Source organism: Petaurus breviceps, unplaced genomic scaffold, assembly GCF_028583685.1.
Source record: "Petaurus breviceps papuanus isolate PSGF00001 unplaced genomic scaffold, PetGlider_PUasm1.0 154, whole genome shotgun sequence".
NCBI lineage: Eukaryota > Metazoa > Chordata > Mammalia > Diprotodontia > Petauridae > Petaurus > Petaurus breviceps.
This window is the reverse complement of record NW_027185715.1, coordinates 450098-473062: the sequence shown is the minus strand read 5'-3', so window position 1 is coordinate 473062 and position 22965 is coordinate 450098. Positions and strand designations below refer to the sequence as shown.

General features: G+C 45.0%; 1 protein-coding gene across 1 annotated transcript in view; it reads right to left on the bottom strand.

The window, feature by feature from the left end:
* Window positions 1-8344: 8344 nt before the first annotated feature.
* Window positions 8345-22965, bottom strand: part of ESYT1 (extended synaptotagmin 1) — a 19216-nt gene continuing 4595 nt past the window's right edge. The window contains exons 7-31 of the mRNA XM_069079190.1: window positions 22783-22838; window positions 18745-18868; window positions 18453-18629; window positions 18208-18290; window positions 17957-18005; window positions 17723-17809; window positions 17539-17631; window positions 17111-17182; window positions 16430-16516; window positions 15250-15399; window positions 14922-15077; window positions 14310-14486; window positions 14093-14175; window positions 13908-13956; window positions 12248-12337; window positions 12057-12152; window positions 11857-11928; window positions 11676-11762; window positions 11345-11485; window positions 11030-11172; window positions 10838-10936; window positions 10453-10584; window positions 10246-10351; window positions 10080-10129; window positions 8345-9270 (exon numbers count right to left, since the gene is read on the bottom strand). Of these exons, the coding sequence (XP_068935291.1) occupies window positions 9231-9270; window positions 10080-10129; window positions 10246-10351; window positions 10453-10584; window positions 10838-10936; window positions 11030-11172; window positions 11345-11485; window positions 11676-11762; window positions 11857-11928; window positions 12057-12152; window positions 12248-12337; window positions 13908-13956; window positions 14093-14175; window positions 14310-14486; window positions 14922-15077; window positions 15250-15399; window positions 16430-16516; window positions 17111-17182; window positions 17539-17631; window positions 17723-17809; window positions 17957-18005; window positions 18208-18290; window positions 18453-18629; window positions 18745-18868; window positions 22783-22838 (2499 nt within the window). The 3' untranslated portion in view covers window positions 8345-9230. The remainder of the gene's footprint in view (window positions 9271-10079; window positions 10130-10245; window positions 10352-10452; window positions 10585-10837; window positions 10937-11029; window positions 11173-11344; window positions 11486-11675; window positions 11763-11856; window positions 11929-12056; window positions 12153-12247; window positions 12338-13907; window positions 13957-14092; window positions 14176-14309; window positions 14487-14921; window positions 15078-15249; window positions 15400-16429; window positions 16517-17110; window positions 17183-17538; window positions 17632-17722; window positions 17810-17956; window positions 18006-18207; window positions 18291-18452; window positions 18630-18744; window positions 18869-22782; window positions 22839-22965) is intronic.

Sequence of the window (22965 nt, the reverse complement as noted above, 5' to 3'; positions counted from 1 at the left end):
AGCACAAAGTCTTTAATGTCTCCAGACAATAAGTCTTATGGTTAATTTAAATGTTGGCTCTTAGGGGGTGCAGCTTGATAAGGAAAAGGAAGGGAGGGAGCTAGTAAAGATTTCTAGTGAAATTGCCTTTGTCTTATGCAGGAAGTATAGAATACACTCTTTAGTAGATAATTTTTTAAAGGCAGAGATGCTTTGTTACTGTAGCTAAAGCAATTCTTAATTATAATATTTCTGAAAATCTTATAATTTCTTTTGCTGATCTCATTGAAAGCTGTTTACCAGCTCTTGCTTACGTTGAAAGTGATTTTTCCCCTTCTTTGTCCATTCTTCTCTCTGCCCTCCCTTGAGGGAAAAAATTGAGTTCCTGCTGTAAACTGAGCAGACCTCAAATATTCTGTATACTTTTGGAGCTGTGTAACTTAATATTTGGATACTTAATCATTTTTTATTATGTAATTGATAAAATAGTGATATGTATTAATGTTAGTTCAACCATGTATTTATATTGTCTTGGGAATGTGTGGGAGAAATAATTTGCCAGTATCCACTAGTTTATGAAATCTAGTGTAAGAGTTTAAACATCTAAATAAGTGTACTGAAATGAAAAAATAATAATAAAATAGATATACTTTATTTTCTACAATACGTATTCCTGAAAAGACATAAAATCAGATTTTTGAAATTCGAATAATTTAAAATGCCTGAAGGAAGGGAGATGGCACAGGGTAGGGAAGCAAAGAATTCGCTTTATTGTTCATTTACTCTGTAAATCTAGATTTTCCTATACTGGATTTTGCTTATGGGGCATACCTCCATGTTGTTGTTAGGTCTTTGTTCTCTAAGAGGATCAATGACATCATGAGGCTAATATCTTGACTTGCTTGTGACCTGTATTTAAGTGAAGCAGAGCTATGCAAAGCCCTCAGACTCACTTTCTCCTCCAGAATCATGGAAGTTCAATGGCAAGACAAAAATCAAGACAACTGGCTAACCCACGAAGGGCAAAAGAATACAGAAAGCTGAAAGCTTTTTGTCGTCAATGATTCTGTCTCCTTTAGCCTCCATCTTGTCCACAGCAGCCCTTTTGTCAGACTGGATGCCCCCTTGTGCTGTTCTTAGCAGGAAGTCACCAACCAAGCAGGGACAACATGAATGGATGACTGGTTGGATTCTCTCAAGGATCTGTAATTTCATCAGTGTGAGTGCTTCCTCTACCATTGGAGATCACCACTCTTCTATGACTTACTAGCTGAAATTCAAGAGATGCTGTGATGACCCTCTCCAACCTTAACTGGGCTGGTCTTCAGGTGACAGTCATATAGAGGTCTAAAAGAACTGAAGAATTAACCAGAAAAGGGAGATTAATAATACTCCTATTAATTTTTAATTTTATATCCTTCCATGTTTCCCTTGTTGTAATGATGGAGACTGGATCAGACAAAGGTTTAATGCAACTCCACTTGATCCAAGTGGCACATTCAATTAACATTGCAGTGAATGTAAAACTGCAGTACACCCTTTCTAAATACACAGGCCTGGTCTGGCAGAGAGTCTCTAGATCAGGGGTGGGGAGCCTGCAGCCTCGAGGTCACATATGGCCCTCTAGATCCTCAAGTGTGGCCCTTTGAATTCAGTCAAAGGTATGACTCTAGGGTATGGTGTGGCAAGGGGTGGGTCAGGGAGGGGGCTTCAGTTCACTCTCAAGAATGGAAGGCAGACTTTTCCTGCTCCTGAAAGGTACATGAAAAGATGACTGAGTTCATAACACATGTTGTAGGGGATGGTACTGCGTCTGAGTCAGAAGACCTAAGTTTCAATTCTATGTCTTCCATTTATTATTCACCAGTCCTTGGGTAAATCATCTATCTAGGGCATAGTTTCCTCATTTGTAAAATGCAGGGATTGAACTAGATGTTTTTGAAGACCTTTTCCATCTCTAAAGCTATGATCTTTAGATAAAATGTCCTGTGTCTTTAGATATGACATCCATGGTGAGGCAAAAGTTATCATTGCCATAGGTTGTTAACCAGTCTAAAGAGAAAGATTGTGAATTTGATTTTATCTCTTGTTGGTAATTGTTTTTATCTTTCATGTAGTTTTAGACATACATAATTAGGCCAATTAATGCAGGTAAAGATGAGACCGTGATTAAAGAAAGCACAAGGGTATTAGAACACTGGAAATGCTGAAGTACATTCAGTTTGGTAGCAGAAACACTGGACTTGGAAAGATAGTGGACTTGGCAGTAGAAATATTATACTCTTGGAAGGTGCAAAGAGACAAAGGACCTGGATTCTAATCCTGTTTCTTCTATTTGTTATCTGTGTGATCTAATTAAGTCACAATCTGGGCCTCAGGGTTCTTTATCTGTAAATTGGGGGCCATGGTCTAGATTACTCCTAAGAACTCTTCCTTTTCTAAGATTCTATGATGACGTGCCCTCAGTCCACCTGGAAAGGTACAGTTCATAAGACGAAAATGGCAGCTACTGGAGCTATCCACATGGTGGAAGGCTATAGCACCAATAACCAATGAAGAGTGATGGAGAGTTTTCCCGCACCCACCCAATCCACCCCTTACAGTGCCCACCCTAGAGACGATGGACATTAAGTCATACAACATATTTGATTAAAGATGACCCAAACTGCCATTTCCCTTTTTTGTAAAGTGTCATTTCTTTGTCTAAATAGATTTTTATTGATCTTTTATTTTTACCTCTCCAGAATTTCTTCCAGTGTCCCTCACCCTCCCCTTCCCAGAGCACTATTTCATAGAAAAAAATTAGTATTTCAAAGGCAAGTTAAAAGAGCAAGAGGGAAAAATCAACACAACAGATGAACATATTGAGAAGTCGGAAAGTAGATGCAGTATTCCACACCAGGGGATTTCCTAAGCCTGCTAAAGAGTGGAGTGGGTGTAGCTTTTCTCTTCTCTTCTTTGGGATCATGCTTATTCTTTGTAATTTTGCAACATTTATGTATGATTTTTTGTGTGGTTTTTTCTTCCATCTACATTGTGGTAGCTGTTATGTGCATTGTTTTCTTGGCTCTGCTTACTTTGTCAAGTATTTTTTAACTAAACAAACAAAATTTCCATCTACTGCAACAACACATTGTTTGAGCCAACAACCCTGCTGTTTCATCCTTGAGGACAAGCGAATGTGCATAATTCTTTCTAGTGGATCAACACACATCCTCATATGACCTCTGAACTGCAACTGATGTGACCTGTGGGGAGGCATCATTCCCAGCTCTGGTGACCTTGGGCCTTGGTTTGTTTTGTTTTGTTTTGTTCTGATAATAGCTGTAACGGAACATGCTCACCCTTAAATGTTAGCCACCATTGCTTTACCCTATCTGCAACAGTGCAGTGGTTCACTACTAACTGTGCCTACAGTGAGACACCATGTTCCTTTGATTTCACTTGGGTGGTTCAGATTTCCTTGATGAGATCTATCATTGATTAGCTCGTCAGGGAAATGTTGAACGGGTCTCTGGATTACCCTAAAATTCCCAGCGATTTCTTCTTGTGGAGAATGGTGAAAGTCTAAGCTGGCTAAAAATGGGAAACAACCCAAGGCATTGGGAAATTTGCATCAGAAGTATTTGTAAACATCAGGGGAAAAAAAAATCTCAGTGTTCAAAACCACTGCCTTTTCTCTGAGAGATCTCTATTAGCCATGAGTGATGCTGATTACAATTCATCATTGTGGGGTCTCTGTCAGTAGTTAACAAGACTTTTTTTCCCCCTTTTGTACTGTTTCTATTTTCTTTGTGTTAATAAGTGTGTGATCATATAGTGACTTTCTTTTAGAGACATCAATAAGAAACTCTGGGAGGTGAAGTATAGAGTGCTGGGCCTGGAGTCAGAAATATGGGAGTTTTGTGCTATAAGAAATGATGAACAGGCAGGTTTCAGAAAAACCTGGAAAGATTTACAGGAACTGATGCTGAGTGAAGTGAGCAGAACCAGAAGCACATTGTATACAGCAACAACTGTAATTGACTTAGCTCTTCTCAGCAATGCAATGATTGAAGACAATTCCAAAGACTCATGATGGAAAATGCAGTCCACATCCAGAGAAAGATCTATGGATTCTGAATGCAGATCGAAGCAGACTATTTTCACTTTCTTTGGGATTTTTTTGGTGATTTTTTTTCTTTTGTTCTTTTTCTTCTTTCACAATATGACTAATGTGGAAATATGTCTTACATGATTGCGCATGTATAACCTATATCAGATTGCTTGCTGTCTTGAGGGGGAGAAAATTTTGGAACTCAAAATCTAGAAAAATGAATGTTGAAAATTGTCTTTACGTGTAATTGGGGAAAATAAAATATTATTTACATAAAAAAAAAGAAATAGGACAGTTCATTAGACATTAACTAGCTGTGTAACCTTGAACAGGTCATTTGATCTCTCTCAGTTTCCTCAGTTATAAAATGGGGATAATAACAGCACATAGTTCCTAGGGCTGTTGTAAGGATTAAATGTGATAATATTTATTTGTCATGTTCTTAGCACAGTGCCTGGAACATTGTAGGTGTTTGATAAATAAATGCTCATTTCCTTCTGTCTTCCCTCTTCTTCCCTCCTTCCCTCTCTCCCTCCTTCCTTTCCTTCTTTCTTTCCTTCTTTCTTTCTTTCCTTCCTTCCTTCTTTCCTTCCTTCCTTCCTTCCTTCCTTCCTTCCTTCCTTCCTTCCTTCCTTCCTTCCTTCTTTCCTTCCTTCCTTCCTTCCTTCCCTCCTTCCCTCCTTCCCTCCCTCCCTCCTTCCTTCCTTCTTGTGTTCCTATGGCTACCCTGATGGTAAATGGATGGGAGGGAGAGTGAATAATAATCCTTTGGTCAATCCTGGCAGGTTCACAGGTATGTGCCAAGCTTTGGAAAAGGTTGGGAAATGTTGAAGTAGAGGAATATGCATAGAGGGGAGATTTTGTGCCAAGTTAGCCAACTTCCTAGAGGGTTTTTTGGCTGAAGTGACAAACAAGAAGGTTCTGACCTCGAGGATGCCAAGATTCCTGGCTTATCTGAAGCCAGCTAGAAAAGTCAGCCTTCTATAGCCACAAGACAACAAGGACTGGAAGACTGTTCCCAAATACACCCAAATCATCATAGCCACACTTTTTGTGATTGCAAAGCAATAAAGTCAATGTCCATTGACTGGGAAAGGATTAGACAAATCATGACACATGGACATTACAATGCTGTGAGAAACAATGAAAACTATGATTATGGAGAAATATGGGAAGACCTATGAGAAGAAAGTCAGCAAAATCAGCAAAAGATGCAGAAGCACCACAAAGATAAAAATGGAAATAACCATTTTGTCGTTATTTGTTAACAACAAAACTGTATTTCTATGAACTTAAAGTGACTGAGTTAGCTCACTTCTCCAGAACAGGTCTGAGTCTGAGAGAAGAGTAAGAAAAATGCATCTTCCTCCCTTCACTGCAGAGGTGGGAGAGTGTGTGAAATACTGCATGTCAAATATGGGTCAACATGTTGATTAGTTTTGAATTATTTTTACCTCTTTGTTTAATACATGTCACAAGGGCTCACTGAATAGGGGATGGGAGAAGGATATATTCAGAAATGAATGCAACATATAAAAACAAAAGTCATCAATAAAATAATTTTTAACAAGTAAGCCCTGGGTTCAATACCCAATATTAAAAAAAAAAATCAAACATGAGAGCTAGGTGGTGATACATCCAATGGTAGAGCATTGGGACCAAAGTCAGAAAAACCTGGGGTCAGTATCTGACCCCAGAAAAACAGATGATAAAAATGTTTTGTTTACATGTAATGAAAGGGAAAAAATAAAATTTAATGTAAAAAAAATATTGACTTTAGACTAGCTGTGTAATCTTGGGCAAGTAGCTTAACCTCTATTTCTATTTTCTCATCTGTAAAATGGGGATATTAATAGCACCTGCCTCACAGGCTTGTTGTGAATCTCAAATGAGAAAAAAATATAATATATATGTGAAATAATATATATGAAACATTTTTTATTTTTATTTTTTTTAAGCAATTGGGGTTAAGTAACTTGCTCAAGGTTACACGGCCAGTTATTTCTGGGTGTGGTGCTGAATATCTGAGCCCAGGATTCGATCTCCAGGTCATCCCGACACTGGAGCCGGTACTCTTACTCGCTGAGCCACCTGGCCACCCCTTATGTGAAACATTTTTGCAAATCTTAAAGTGTTATAAATTATTTAATGTCATTATTATTATCTGATAAGTGCCTCTAGCTGTTACTTTGGTGTCTAGATAGATATAGACAGAGTATATCTATGGTAAATGGTGTATATATATATATATGTTTATATGTGTGTGTATATATATATACATACCATATGCTATATATATATATAAGCACACCCCCATTTTGTGTATATATACACACACACAACCATATGCTATATATTTATACACATTCCATTTTATACACATATATACATATACATACACACATACCATATATGTACATAGATACCATTTACTATAAAGAATATATGGTGGGGCCCATCACCAGTTGTCCTGACCAGTGTCTTGCCACTGGACTCCCATGACTCTGGAGGAGAGAGTGAGCTTATCACTTTGCACAGCTCTGCCCCATTTAAATCCAATTCACTTACAAGGCAAGACATCACCTTCCTGATGTCACTGGCCCTCTTTGAGAGTGAAGGACAAATAATGATAACAGTATAGATGGTGTATATACATATATACACACACACAAAGGTAATATAAATTTGGCATTTATATATAAAATAAATACTACATACACACATTACACATTATGTAGATATAATGTGTATATACAGATGTGTATATACATGTATATATATGCAGATATATGTATATGTGTATATATTTTTCAGGTACTATGGTTGAATGTGTTGAGTCTCTGCATTACAAAGAAGGAAATCATTGTGGCAGGATGGGCATTGAGGGGGCATTAGAACAATGAACACTTTTCCAGCTAAACAGTATTGGGAGGTTTTTCTATTGAACAGGTTTGTATTCTCATAGGAGAGAGTCCTGGATCTAGAGCTGGGGACGTGGAGGCCATCTAGTTTAATCACTTTGCTTTAGAGAGAGGGAAACTAAGGCCCATCCGACTTGCCCAAGTTCACAGGAAGCAACAGAAGTGAGATTTGATCCCATAGCCTTGGACTCCAAAGCCCGTGTTCCTCCTCCCTGTTCTCATAACCCAACCACTCGAAACAGCTACCGCCAGGCTTGGTAGTTCTTTCACATCCCCCAGCCAGGGAAGCACTGTTCTCCCAGAATTCATCTCTCCAGGGAAGAGTGCAAGTCCATGGCTAGAGCATAAACACTGACATCATGACTCAGGCAGGTGGTGCCTCCAGCCCACTCTCCAGCTTCTGACAGTTGGTACCAAAGCCCGTTTGGAGAGAACCCATAATGGCCCTCTCTGAAGTCTGCTTCAAAGGGTCTCCTGGCCAGAGGCCCAGCATGTTTTTCCTGATGTTTTGATCATGCCTCTTCCTCCTTTCTCCTCACACACAAAATAGCTGTTTTGGGCCATGAATTTTAGAAAGAAATCCCAGGAGAGGGAAGTTTGGGCCAAGTTTCAGAGAGGGACTCAAAGTTAAAAATGGCCTTGATCAACTGCATTTCTGAATATGGTCAAGACATGCTGATAACAGGCTGACTTAGAATCTCTGCCCTAGACACATTTCAAGAAAATGGAGTGAGTTTTGCAGGGGTACCAGCTGTAACAGCTGTTAGGCCACCCAGGTGTCTGCACTTAGTGGATTGGGAGTCAGAAGACCTAGACAGGAACCCTGATTCTGTGTGACCTTGGACAGGTCACTAACCTCTCTGAGATGTCTTTTTTTTTTTGGAGGGGGGAAGGCAGGGCAATTGGGGTTAAGTGACTTGCCCAAGATCACACAGCTAGTGTGTCTGAGGCTGGATTTGAATTCAGGTCCTCCTGACTCCAGGGCCGGTGCTCTATTCACTGTACCACCTAGCTGTCCTGACTTATTTTTTTCATCTGTGAAATGAGAGGGTTAGATCAGACCAGCATCTTAGATTCCTGCAAGCTTTAAACCTAAGATTCTTCTAATTGGGTCCTGCTTAGACTAAGTACTTTGAAACTAGCTTCATCCAGAACTTTACCACACACTAAAGAAAGGAGTTTCCATACTAGGGATGGGGAGAACAGATGTGTGTTATTCATTTAAATTTGGAAATTGCTTCTGCTTTTCTTGGTCGGACTTTCTAACTCCATTTCCCTCCCTGTACGTCACTGAGGAAACAGGCCTCTCTATGCCCACCCCTGCCCTCAAGAAAAAGGCCATGCCATGTATGATATTATATTGGTATTTAATATAAGATACAGTAGACAGGCAGAGTTGATGCAAACATAAAAAGGACCAGAAGCAGCTCTGGCATTGAGTCAATAGCTCAGGCACTTAAACAAAAACCAAAAACCAGAGTGTGGATGGCAGGGCCAGTGAGGTCCTCAGCTGGTATGTCACCTGCTGGAGGCCTCAAGACTGACAACAGTGTACTTGCTTCCCTGGGGACTTGGATATACTCCAAGTGTCCCCGATTCCTCAGCTGTGACAAAGGGACTGGCCCCAGCACCCCAAAAGGCTGGACGGTGGGAGGACAAAGAGGGCCGGGTGGTGTCAGCCCCCACATGCAACAGTCCTGGGGGGAAGCCGAACAGGGCTTGCAGGCCTGCTGCCTCCCCATCCCCCCTCCCTACCTAGTGCAGGGAAGGGAGCAACAAGTCAGCTAAATAAAAACAGAGAATCCTTTTTTAAAAAAAGCAGAATTTGGCATAAGCTAATGCCTTGGCTTGTGTTGCCAACGGCCAGGCACAGGTACAGAGGTCCCTGGGGAAGGGAGGAGGAGGATGTGGAGAGGGACTACAGTGCAGGCCAGGGATGGGATGGGATGGGGTGGGGTAGGGTGGGGCAGGGAGCAGCCAGCTCAGGTACCTGCCCCAAGAGCCTGAAAGGAGGGCAGGCCGTGCAGAGGGGGAGGGGTCAGGGAGAAAAGCATGGTCCTTGTCTTTGGTCAGGCAATGAATGGCCCTCGGTCTGGGCCTGATGGGGGGAGAGGGGGAAGGATCTGGGGGGCTCAGCCTCAGCCCCCAGCGTTAGGCTCTTCACATTGAGGCGGTGATGCAGTGAGGCAGGCAAGGATCAGGGGTACAGTCTGGGCTTGGGGAGCTCCCGGATCCTAGGAGCTGTTCCTGTCCTTGTCTTCCGCGAGGTCATACCTGTGTTCCCAATGACAATGGCAGCAACTATCCACATTTTGTACAGCACTTTGGGCTTACTTTTTTTCTCATAACAATCAACTGGCATTTATTAATCTCCTATTGTATGCTAGGTATTAGGGATACATAATCTCAAGCAGCTTCCCCTCTCTCCAGGGATGGCACAATCCCACCTCTATAGGTGACAGGCAAGATGGTGAACATTTTTATTTTCTGAGCTTTGATATCAGTCCTATTGGGGTTTTATTGTTTGGGATTTTTTTAGGCAATTGGAGTTAAGTGACTTGCCCAGGGTCACACAGCTTACTAGCTTAATGTTTGAGTCTGCATTTGAACTCAGGTCCTCCTGACTTCAGGGCCGGTGCTCTGTCCACACTGTGTGCATCACCTAGCTGCCCCAATTTGTTTTTCTTCATTTGTAATCACACTGTTCATACTTTGAAGAAAAATGAGGCCATGAAGTAGTGTCTGAGAATCACAGAGCCTGAGTGTTGGAAGGGCCCCTCCCTTTTCTTAGGGTCCCAGAACTAGCAAAGGTGTGAGAGTTGGAGACTTGAACCCATATCCTCTGACTTTACCACTTTTCCCATTGTCCCTATAGTGGGATGTTGTCTTTATGGGACATTTGCCAGCTCAACTATAAGGTTCTCGAGACTTCATCCAACCAAGATTTCTGACCTTCTAAAACTCCCACCCAAGGAGAAGTCATCTTCTTTCTCTCTACCTGGGTTCATAAGCCACCACACATGAGGGAGTAAACTTGGTTGCTGGTTGGTACCATGTGAAGCCATCCACACCCACAGACTTACCACTGAGCAGCACCTTGGGACAGATCTATCTCTGAAAGGTCAAGCTGCACCTGTTGGGGGAGAGGATGCTTTGCCACTGTCCCCTCCTTTGGGGACAGGGACCCAGGGATCTCTAAGGCCTTCCCTAGATGCTCCTCCCCCTGCCTGACCCAACCAGACCTCTCACCTTCCCCAGCAGTTCACGATCCCTAGACATAAAGGAGATATTGGACTTCACGGAGACGTCCAGCTTCCGGCGGAGGGCTTCATCCAGGGGCAATTCCCACTCAAACCTGGGTGGGGACAGAATTGGGGGAAGGATCAGTAGAGAGAGCAGGGCTCCATCCCTCCTCCATTCCTCACCTGTCAGCATCCCAGCCCCATGCCTTCTAACCTCTCACTGAATTCAGGGTTCAGAGTTCTCTTCTTCTGGGAGGTCTTTCTCTTGGAGCCCCGGTTCTTGTCCGGTAGCAACAGCAGTGACACGTAGGGGTCGGGGGGATCCCGGCTACTTTGCCGCAAGCTCCTAGAAGAAGGAGGAAGAGGGGCGGCCAGGTGGCACAGTGAGTAAGAGTGCAGGCCCCAGAGTCGGGAGATCTGGGATAGGTTCCGGCCTCAGATACTCAGCACCCACACAAAATAACTGGCTGTGTAACATTAAGCAAGTTACTTAACCCCGATTGCTTTGGGGAAAATAAAAAAGGAGGAAGACACTTGAGGAGAGGTGGCAGGGAAGCCCAGAGCATGAAAGTGGGGGGTGGGAGGAGGTGGGGGCTCACCGGCAGCTGTGGACAATGCTAACTAGCTTGCGTTCCTCACTGTAATACCAAACGGTCAACTTGACTTGGCCTAGAGGCCCAGCTGGGGCTTCAGATGGGCTGTTAAGATATGGAGAGAGAAAGCGATCCATGGGGAGAAGGGGGCCAGGACCCCACCTTCATACACATCCCCCCACATCCTCCCCACCATACCTCTCACTGTGTGGCAGGCGTTGTCGGAGTTCAGGGGCTGAGGAGGTAACGAGGGGCGGCATCCCCCATGGCTCTGCCTCCTCACTCAGGGGAGAAGGACTATGGCTGTGAGCTTCTACCCCCGAGTGCTGGCTCACAAGAATCTGGGGTGGGCAGCAGAGAGCTGTTAGCTAGGCCGGAGAGCTAGGCCTCTCTAGTAGGCACTATCATTCCTTCCCAGTTGGGCTACCCTCATCTTCCTCTATTTTCCAGTTCATCTTTCCTTCTTCCTGGCTCCCTTTCTCATTCCCCACCCCCCAAAACCCAGGTACTTACCCCTAGCTGTGCTCTGAGTAGCACCTGCCCCTGCCCATTGCTGAGTGGAAACCACTGATCCAGGCACAACTGGTCAGCGGCAAGGAGCTCGGAGAGTTGCAGGGAAACTGAGCCCAGAGTCCCAGTTCCCTCTCCCCGCACCTAAAGAGCCAGGGAGCAAAGGTCATAGGACTGGACACTAGACACAGGAAGGCATGATAGGGGAGTCACCTCTGGCATTCTGGATTGGAAAAGTGGAGGTGGTGAGGGGCTTCTCCCCACTCCCCGTGCAGCCCCTGACCCTCAGGAGTGGAGGGGGGAATAAGAGAGAACTAAGAAGAGGCAAGAATACCTGAAGCTCCAGGCTCTCAATGTTTGGCTTTCTGATGAGGAAGGAGAAACTCTCATCCCATATAGGGGATGGGGTTTGAGGGCAGGTCTGGAGGAAACAATGGGATTTTCATCAATGGGGAGAAAGACTCTCATACTCCATCCATCCTTAACCATTTTCACCCCTCACTCTCGCCCATTACCTTGGTCTTATATGAGACATCCCCTACGGTGAGGCTGGCATACGGGCTTGGGGGCTTGGTGCCCTTCCGGAGCTGGGAAGGAAACGGGGCATCAGTCAGAAGGACAGCCCTGCCCCCTCAGCACTCCACCAATGCCTTTGGCTTCAGAGCCAGGGGTGCCGAAGGCTGGGGCCAGGAAGGGAGGGAGGGGCACCTCTCACCGGCAGGTCTTCAGCCCTCTCTAGGTACACGGAGAGGAGAGCAGCTGCCAACTCTGCACTCTTTTGTGTCTGGATGAGACTATTCACCTGTAGCACCTGGAAGGAGAAAGTGCTTAGAGAGACTTAGCCCTGAGGAACGGAACCAGACAGTTTTTGGTGGGTGAGGCCCTCCCCTGGCCCTCTCTGTTTACCTCCTCCAGCTCTGTGGCCGTGGGCCGGGGTGTCAGCCGCTCTAGGCGCAAGTGCAGGCGGCCTGATGGCACGTCCTCCAGGGGCAGCCACTGGGAAATCAGGCAGGGGTTAGGGCTCTGGGAGCCAACAGGAATCAGATACGCTGGATCTTTCCAGTTCCCCTAATTCTCCTGCTATATCTCTTCTGCCCTTTGTAGCTAAACTCCACATCTGCAATAAGTGCCTCCCTCTTCTCTCCTCTCATTCTCTTCTGGACCCATTTCAATCCAGCTTCTGCCCTTATCATTCTCCTGAAATTGTTATCTCCAAAGTTTCTAAGGATCTCCCAGTCTCCAAGTCCAATAGCCTTTTATCCTCCTTGACACTCTCTTCTCTCTGGGTTTTTGGGACACCACTTTCTCCTGGTTCTCCTCCTCCCACCTATCTGACCACTCCCTTGGCTAGATCCTCATTCAGTCCTGCTCTCCCATCAGAGGTGTCCCACAGGGATCTGTCTTGGGCCCTCTTCCCTTCTTCCATTCCATTACTTCACTCAGCTCTCCTGCATTCAGTTAGCATCTCTAATCTACCCCCTTGTCCTAATCTCTCTGCTGACCTCCAGTCTCTCATCTACAACTGCTTTTCACACATTCTGAATTGGATGTCCAGTAGACACCTTAAACTCAATATGTCCAAAATGGAACTTAGAATCTTTCCCCCCTAAACCCTCCCCTCTTCCTTACTACTATAGAGGGCAACACCATCCTGCCATCCCTCAGGCTCACAGCCTAGAAGCCACCCCGGATTCCTCACTAGCTCTCAGCACCCCCATATCCAAGCCATTGCCAAAGCCTGTCGATTGCACCTTTGCAGCAGCTCTCAAATGATCCCCCTTATCTCCTCTGACAAGGCCACCATTCTAGTAGACGCCCTCGTTACCTCCTGTCTGGACTCTTGCAATGGCCTGCTTCAACTGTCTCTCTAGTCTAATCTAACCTCCATTCAGCCACTAAAGTGATTTTTCCTAAAACTCAGGTCTGATCAGGTCACTCCCTACTCAATAAACTCCAGTGGCTCCCTATTGCCCCCAGGATCAAATACAAAACTCTCTGGCATTCAAAACCCTCCATAACCTGCCCTCTTCCTGCCTTTCCAATCTTCTTCGACTTCTTTTTATTTTTTTGGGGGGAAGGAGGGGACAGAATTGGGGTTAAATAACTTGTCCAGGGTCATGCAGCTAGAAAGTCTCTAAGGCTACATTTGAACTCAGGTCCTCCTGACTCCAGGGCCTTTGCTCTATTCACTGTGCCATTTAGCTGCCAGTCTTCTTAAAAACACACATCACTCCCTGACACTCTTCATTCCAGTGACACTGGCCTCCTGGCAGTACCAGGAGCAAGACACTACTTGGGGCATTCTCCCTGGCTGCCCCTAGGCCTGAAACACTCTCCCCTCCCGGCTCCACCTACTAATTTCTCTAGCTTCCTTTAAGTCCCAACCAAAAACCCACTTTCTTACAGAAAACCTTCCCTTAATTCCAGTGCCTCCCCCCAGCTAATTATTTGCTGTTTTCCTTGTATCTAGCCTGGGATTGGGACTGTCTTTGCAATCCCAGCACTTAGCTTGGTGCCTGGTCCATAGTAGGAACTTGATAAATATTTACTGATTGATTGATCTCACCTCATCAATGAAGCCGCTGCTGAGGACCCTGGTGAGACTGACTTTACACCTGGGGAGAGACAGGAAAAAGACAAGGTTGGCCAGAGCTCCAGGTCTTTTCTAGCCTCTAGATTGACGGCCCCCTGCACCCTGCCCCAGCTCTCCAGCCTGGCTTAGGTCCCAGCTCTCTTCAGCCAGCCTCTCACCTGCCCAGAAAGTCATCCTTGTCCAGGTCCTTGTCAAAGACATCCACCTCCAACTCCTGCCCGGGAATCGCAGTGACGATCACCTGTTGGGAAAGAACGGGGCTGGGCTCCACTGACTGCCCTTCGCGAAGGACTGAGCCAAACCAACTCATCCCTCAATTTAGAGTATTCCCTTGGGGTTGGGGTTATCTGGGATTTGAGCCCTTGGAATCCTGACCTCGAAGACCTCATTCCAGCGTGGGTTGAGCTCCTCTCGTACCACCCGGCTCCGGAAGCTTTTCCCGGCCACTCGAAGCTTGACGTAGGGATCTGACTTGCCTTTCACCAGCCCTCCCAGGAATCGGTCTTTGGCGATCAAATCCTGGGCTTCCAACACATGGATTCGGAGCACACTCTACAGGAAAACAAATAGACTAACCCTATGGCTAGTACAGGAGAGGCTCTGGGGCATTTAGGATGAGCAGATGAGCCCATGAGCAAATGGCAAGACAGCTAGGCAAATGGAATTCTAGGACATCTGAATCAGGAAGTCCTGAATTCAAATCCCACCTTAAAGACTTAATAGGTGGTGAGGTGGATAAAGTACAAGCCCTAGAATGGGGAAGACCTGAGTTTCAATCCTAGCCGTGTGGCCCTGGGCAAGTCATTTAACCCTAATTGTCTCCCCCTGCACCTCCCCCAAAAATGTATTGTCAAGTCACTTAATAGGTAAGTCTCATGAATAAAATGTAAGGGGTTGGATTCCACTAAGGTCTCTCCTGACTTGAAATCTATGATTCATTCATGACCCAGCATCACCACCTGGTCCCTGATGGGGATTCCCACTTACCTCAGTGCCAAAGTGGTTGTCTGGAGTACAATGGCTTGGTCGGGGTGGGATGTCCACACTGCTGCCCATCTGAACGCTCTCGCTGGCTGTATCCAGGAGACCAGGAGAGCTGGGCACGGTGGGGAAGTGCAGGTCCGATGTGTCCAAGTACAGAATCTGCAGAGGGTGACAGAGTTATGACATCAGCTCAGCCAGCAGGGGGTAGCTGGCCTCCACCAGGCAAGTTGTGTGGAGTAGTCCCCTCTGCCCTGCCACCACTCCCATCCATCAGACAAGCATTCTTTAATCAGCAAACCACTCCCCCAGCCTCCCACAGCAGTCTCCCTACCCTCAGAACCAGTTTCATGTAAAGTCGGGAGGTTGGGCCAGAACTAGTCAGCTGGAACCACTGATCCAAGGTGAGGTCAGGAGCTGTGAGCAGACGGGCCAGGGGCAGGGTCAGTGCTCCTAGCGTCAAGGCCCTGGAATCATCCTTCACCTGTGGGGAAATACAACCGGAATAAGGAAAAGATTGGGAGGAGATGAAGTGAGAAGGTCATACTCTGGTCCCATTCTTCCTATTTCTCTCCATTCCTTTCTAAGTGGTCTGGCTTGCTGGACTTCCAAGTGCAGCCCTAACCAGATCAAAATATAACATAGTAACATATTACAATATTATATCTAATAATACAAAAAATAATATATAACCGGGAAATGTTTAACAAATAAAAATACAATACAACATAGATGATGCTACTTTGTGGTTTTCTAAGTCAACAGGAGCAGGCTGAGATCCCTTTCAATTTGAGGTTGACTGCACCGCCTAGCTTGCTGTCATCTCCATGGCATTCTTCTTCTTCTCTGCCTCTGCCTCTCATCCTTCCTTTAGAACTCAGTTCCAGCATCCTCCCTTGAATTAGTCTGACCAGACCACACATCACTCTCTTTTCCTCCTCTGACTTTCTGTAGTTCTTTAACGTCTGAGCCCTAGAGTTTAGCCCTTCATTGTTCTTAATTGTTTCATCGGCCTAAAGTTAAGTTTCCTGAGGTTAAGGCACCTTGACTTCAATTTTCCTTGTGTTTTCTCAGGGCATCTAATTTGTTTCTGAGAAGTGTAACAGGCACTTGAATACCCCATTTATTTAAGGGAGAGTTTCAGAGAACTTTAAAGAGACAGAGAGACAGAGACAGACAGAGAGACAGAGAGACAGAGAGAGAGAGAGAGAGATGCTACAATGAAACTGCCAGAAATCCATACAAGGAAATTTAAATGAACAAAAAGTCAATGAGTAAGCCCAGGAAAGACCCTGCTATGAATAGAAAATAATATGGAGATGAAGGGTATGAGTGGTGTGAACTTTCACAGTATCTTGTCTGTATCTCTCTAGTACACTTGCTATTTTTCTGCAGAGTTATTTGTGGACATGGCTCATTTCTCTAATTTTCTGGCTTCCTGAGGGGCCAGGCCTCATTTTTCTTTGAATTTCTCAGTGCAAAGTGAGCACGGGATAACCGTCCTGAAATCCCACCTGCACGTCCAGCTCCTGGCTTCTTGGGTCCTGCAGGAAGAATCTGAAGGCTTCTTCCCACACTGGGGAATTGGTGTTATAGGCAGCCTGGGAGTGGAGGGGTAGAAGGGAGTGTTTACATTAGCCTTTACCCAAAGGTCCCCATAACCTGTCAGCAGGAAGCAGTTTAGAAGAGGATTTGAAATAACAAAGGGCAAGGTTGGCCCCAAAGAGAAGCCTGGAGAAGATGCTGCTGACCTTTCTGGCCCCCCTCCAACCTCTCAGAGATTGGGCGTAGGTTGGGTGGAGAGCCGTCCACAGGAGTGGAAAATTGCATACAATGTCAGATTTTTTATCAGTGATCAGTTTTGCTGAATATTATTTCTCTTCTTATTTTTAAAAATAATTCTTAAAAGAGACTGGTCTGACTGCAGCAGAGGTTACTGGTTATAAAGGTGATTAAATAGAATTAAATAGGATGGGGGCGGCCAGGTAGCACAGCGAGTAAGAGCACGGGCTCCAGTGTCGGGATGACCTGGGGATCGGATCCGGGCTCAGATACTCAGCACCCACCCAGAAACACCTGGCCGTGTAACCTTGAGCAAGTTACTTAACCCCAATTGCTTTAAAAAAAAAAAAAAGAAATGGAACTCTTCCCAGGTCATAAGGCCCCTCCTCACAATTATGTCTCTTGGCCCTCACCTTGCTTTCTCGAGTCACATCTTGCACAGAGAGCTGCACCATTGGGTTGGGTTCCTTGTTCCCTTTCTTTAGCTGGGGGGGAAGGAAAAGAAAAGACCAGAGAGCTGCCTTTAGTTTTCTTTAACCAGGAGGGAGGAGGGGGTAAAGGAGGTAGGCTGGGGGTGGGGCATGGGAAATGCCTGCTATGTATATCCTAGCTCCCCTCCTGCAGGTTCCTATGTTGAAAGAACAGATCAAGCAGATTAGAACCAGTTAGGGACAGGGGAAAGGGCTCTATACAACCAGCAATCTTTTCCTTGGTTCCTCTATTGGGAACAGAAAGAGTCAGAGAGTACTAGAAGCTTTACCCCACCTCTCCCCTGCCACACACAGCTTCCCGTTATAGCCCTGGGTGTCTCCTGCCTACCCCAAACAATCCCCAAACTCACAGGTAGATCCTGGGCTCTGTCCAAGTAGACAACCAAGATGGCAGCCGAGGGGGGCTCTGGTCGGGAAGAAACACCTCTATTCCACTGCAGTACCTGGGAGGAAAATTGAGAATAATAGAATTCAAATCTTTTAGCTACAGATTCCTTCCCTTTCCAGTACATCTCCCCTATTTCCATCCATTACCTGTTCCAGCTTGTCAGCATCTGGCAACAGAGACAGCCACTCCAGCCGAAGGTGGACTTGGCCCTGTCCTCCTTGTAAGGGGAACCACTGGGGGTCAGAGGAGACATAAATGATGCTGAGGTGGGGATGGGGTCAGATCCCCAGACATTCACCTCCTTTAAATTCAACAACCATTTATTTTTATTGGATGAGATCAACAACCTCAACCCCTCCCACCCAGCCCTCCTCACTCACATTATCCAACACTTGAGCCTCTAACACCTTCCCCAAGTCCAGTTTCAGTCTGAACAGAGAGAGGGGAGAAAGGGGGAAATGCCATTATTTGGGGAAAGTCTGCAAACCCCATCCCTCCCAATCCCTTTCTTTTTCCCTAGGAAGATTTGGTAGGTTTGGCATGGGAACAAGGGAGGAAGGGGAGCAATGAATGCCTATGAGTCCAAGACATCCATTTCAAGAGTTCAGTGGGGACTGAGCCATGGTCTCACCTGCCCAGAAAGTCATCTTTGTCGGGATCCTTGTCAAATACTTCCACTTCTACCTCCTGCCCTGGGACCTCATGTACCATCACCTAAGGAGGGGAAGAGGGGACCTTCGTCTTCAGTGGGTGTTTTCTCAGTGGCAGGGGACCTTCTCAAACTATACCCTAAGTGAATTGTGAGGTCCCTTTTGCTCCTGAGCCCAGGTTTTCTTTATCCCTCTAACCCCGGATCCACTCCCCCAGCCTTCCTACCTCATAGGTCTCTCCCCACTGAGGGTTTAGGTCTTCATTAATGACACGACTGCAGAACACCTGGGTCCCCACACGCACGATAGCATATGGGTCCGATTTGCCTTTTATCAACCCTGGCACATAGGTGTCCTTGGAGCTCAGTGCCCTGGCAGCAAGCAAGTGAATCCGTACAATACCCTGGAGGGGAGAGGAGGGTCTCTAAGATAAAGTATCTCAGGGTTCACAGCCGAGCCTTCTGGAGACAGGATGCCCAGGGACAGGGGGTTGGGGGGAGGGCGGGGAAGGAACATACCCGAGGCAGTGGAGATCGAAGCTGGGCCACATCCTGCAAGTCTGGCACAAGAGGGACCAACAGACGGTTGGGCAGGACGAGAAAAGCAGCAATGGAGTCCATAATCACTGTGTCAGACAGAGAGCTGAGGAGGAACAGAGAGGAGAGATGGGCAAAATGGCTGTGTTGGTCTAAGTGCCCCTCACCCGGAGAGGGCAGGAAGCTTGGCCCTGCGCTCCTCAACCCTATGCTACGGGGCTGCTTCCAGGGTTTTCCTTCCAAGAGGAGACTCCTTTACGAGTTCCTCTAGCTCCCTAACTACAGGTTTTTTCCAAGGTTCTGTTCCAAGCTTTCTTTTCTCTCTCCCTTGAAGCAATCCAATCAGCCTACTCTTATGATCTCAATTTTTGCCTTTATGGTAGACAGAGGTTTTTAAATTCAGATCTATGAATTTGTTTTCCTCTTTAATGTTAATAACTGCATTCCAATATAATTGGTTTCCTTTGTAATCCAATATATTTTATTTTATGCATTTAAAAACATTACTCTGAAAATGGGTCCATAGGTTTCGCCAGATTGTGTCCAAAAAGCAGTAAGCATCCCTGGTCTATGCCAATGACCCTAATTCTATCTCTGGCCCTAAAATCTTTCCATTTTTAATCAATTAACAAGCATTAAAGTGAAAGGTAATGAGGATGCACATTTTTTTCTAATAATTTTAAAAAGTTGTCCCTGCCTCCCCTTCCTCCACCCCTGTACTCCCAATATTCTATATCCAGGGAGAAGACCACATGTATACATGTAAGTTAATTCCAGGGGAAGGCACTAGAAGCTGGAGGGTAGGGGTGAGGAGAGGGTGGGAGTGAGTGGAGAACAGGGAAGATTTCATGTAGAAAGTGGCTTCTGAGATAAATGTTGAATGATTCTAAGATGAAGAGAGAGTGCATTCTGGGTTTAAGACCTCCATATAACAGGTAGACATTTTCACTTGAATGTCACTTCAAACTTAATGTGTCTAAAAGTAAACTAAATGTCCCCCCCTCCCCGGCCCCAATTAGATTCTCCTTTTTATTTCTCTATTTCTGTCCATTTATAAAATCGTCTTTCTGGGGTGGCTAGGTGGTGCAGTGAATAGAGCACCAGCCCTGGAGTCAGGAGGACCTAAGTTCAAATCTGACATCAAACACTTAACACAAAAACTATCCATGTGACCTTGGGCAAGTCACCTAACCCCAATTACCCTCCAAAAAAAAAAGGCAAAAAAAAATCATCTTTCATCTTCTCGGTCCCCCAGCCTAGAAATTTCAGTCAAATCAAGGCTAGGAAGTAGGATAGGGACAGATCTATGATTTCACTGGCATAAGAAACTCTCAGGCAAGGGAAATCCCAATGCAGGTCGAGACTTTCTCTGCAACTTATACGCTTAAAGAGCTACCTAGAGACTGAAAAAATAAACTGGGCAAGCAGCCCCACCAGGTGGTGTGAGTCAGAGGAAGGATTTGAACTCAGGCCTTCCTGGCTTTAAGGCGGGCTTTCTCTCAAACAGCAACAAAACTCACAGTAAAAATGATGGTCAATGATCCCAGCCTAGAATCATCCCGGGTCCTTGGCTCTGCCTCAAGCCCTGACTTCCAGGGTCTTTCCCCTGAGGCTCACCAATAGAGAGTACGTCCAGTCTGGAGTCCATCTCCTTCACTCACAGCCCCACTCCCACTCAGGTCTTTGTTTCCTCTCTCCTCATTTGTTGCCATAAACTCCTAATTGGTCTTCTTGCATCTCTTTCAAGCCATCCTCCATACAGATGCCAAATGGACATTTCCAGCATGGGTCTGACAACGTCACTCTCATGATCAATAAACTCTAATGACTCCCTATTGTCTTTACAGTAAAATACAAACTCCGCCATCTGCCACAGTGCTCTTCACAATTTGACATCAATCTAGCTTCTCAGGATGATTACAGAACACCCACGGTTCCAGCCAGACTGGCTACCTTGCTGCCCCCCATACAGGATAATCGAATGCTTCTCAATTCCACCCCTTAAAACCCCTGCCTCCTTTCCAGGCTCCTCTCCTAGAAGGCATCTTTCCTGAGACTTCCAGTTGTTAGTGTAGCCCTGCTTCCTCCCTAGTAGAACCAAGCCCCTTTTCCTTGGCACAGAGTAGTTAGCTGAATGAATGAATGTTGGTACTCCTTGTTAGAGTGTTGGCTCACAGTCTTCATTGATACAGGTCAATAGCAGGAGGAGAAGTGCACTCTGCACGATCATCTGAAACCAGACAAGTTCAACCGTGGATGTTTTCTACGTCAGGCCAAGGCTGTTTGCATTTTAACCCAGGGCAACATTTTTTCCCCTTGGGAGTGGCCCAGTCAGACCTGGTCTTAGAAAGATGACTTTGCCAGCTGTGTAGAGATGCATTAAAGTTGAATGAAAGTGGAGCCAGAAAAAAACTAGAACCAGGCAGACCCCTGAGAATGCTATTTATCACAACAAGGAGCTGTAGCACAAGGGGAATGAAGGCCTGGCCTAGGAGAGAAGGAGACTGCCTCAAAATGTCTTAGGGACTTGGAAACTGATTGGAATGGAGACAATACTTGCTAAGGATTTTTCTAATATGAATAAGAATCAAAGATGGTACCTTTTAATGCTTATATCTGTAGACATATAATAATATATCTATATAACATCTATATATTATCTATATCAATATAGATATGAATATATATTATATACATACATATATACTATACATACTACATATCTATATGTATGTTTGTGTTATATGTGTATACATACACACACACACGCTTTTATATGCATAGATCCAGGAGGTTCTTAATCTTTTTGTCTCTTGGACCCCCTTTGACAGTCTAGAGAAGCCTGCTGATTCCTTCTCAGAATCATGTTTTTGAACGCATAAAATGAAATACATAGGATTACAAAGGAAAAACAATTACATTGAGATAGTTATCCAAATATTAATAAGGAAAAAATAAGTTCATAGCTCCTAAGTTAAGAACCCCTGTTATAGATGGAAGTTAAAAAAAATTATCAATGGGGAAATTAAAAAAAAAACCCAAAGGGCTATTTTAATAATCATGGTTCTTTCATGATACCATAATGATGGAGGGAAGATAACTGGGCAGGAGTCAGGGTACAAGCCTGGGGTCTGACACGACCTGCCTATGGGCAAATCACTTCATCTTTCTCAGCCCTGGTTTCTTCATATGTAAAATGAAAATAATAGCACTTTAGCTATGCCACAAGACGGCAGTGATGAAAGGAATGGGAACCAATGATTTTAATCCTCTTATTCCATCAAGGAGACCTCTCCATTCTCCCTTCCCTACATCCACCCCTTCCTTCCAACACTCAGCCATTATCAACTCCCACTTAGACTACGATGGTAATGTTTTCACTGATGCCTTTTCTGGCATCACAATCATCTCCCAACATACAATCCTACCATACACACATTTATAAGAAGAACAGATCAACAAAATTTCTTCTGACAGAATATAACACAACATTCCACATCCATAGTCCAAGTCCCTCACATTTCTGGGAGGAGGAAAGTCTCACACCTAGATTCTTGCAATAAGCTAATGGTCTCCTTTATCCATCCTGTTCATATTAATCTTCTTGAAGCTCTTTCATCACGTTACTCCATTGTTTAGATTTCTACATGGCTCCCCTATCAACAGGTTAATGTTTAAACTTATTCTGATGTTCAAGGACCTCCACAATCACAGGATTATACATTCAGAGCTGGAAGGGACTTTAGAGGCAGCTAAAGATGAGGAAATGGGGCCCAGGAGAACTGAGTCTTGAAGGAAGAGGGGGATTCTTTGTCTACAAGATAAAATCTACACTTATTCTGACTTTCAGTGACTTCCACAATTTTAGCCTGCACTATCTTATCTCCTCTATGAATATTAGAAACTCTTGGAGGGCGGGTACTAGTCTTCGAATGCTCTTCTGCATACCGTATAACTCCATAGCAACAGTGCCGAGCACTTCACAAGCACTCAATAAATTAATACCAAATTAATTCATACCTAAGTCCTGGGATGTCTAGCAGGTTGGTCATTCCGGTCCAGTTGATGTCCAAGGTCTGATAAGAAGAGTAGGGCAAATATCTCATTTTGAGGTGCAACTTTGAATTGATTGTTCAACTCTTTCGTTCCCCCCAACCCAACCCCCTCACCCCATACATACCGTGTTTCCCCGATAATAAGACA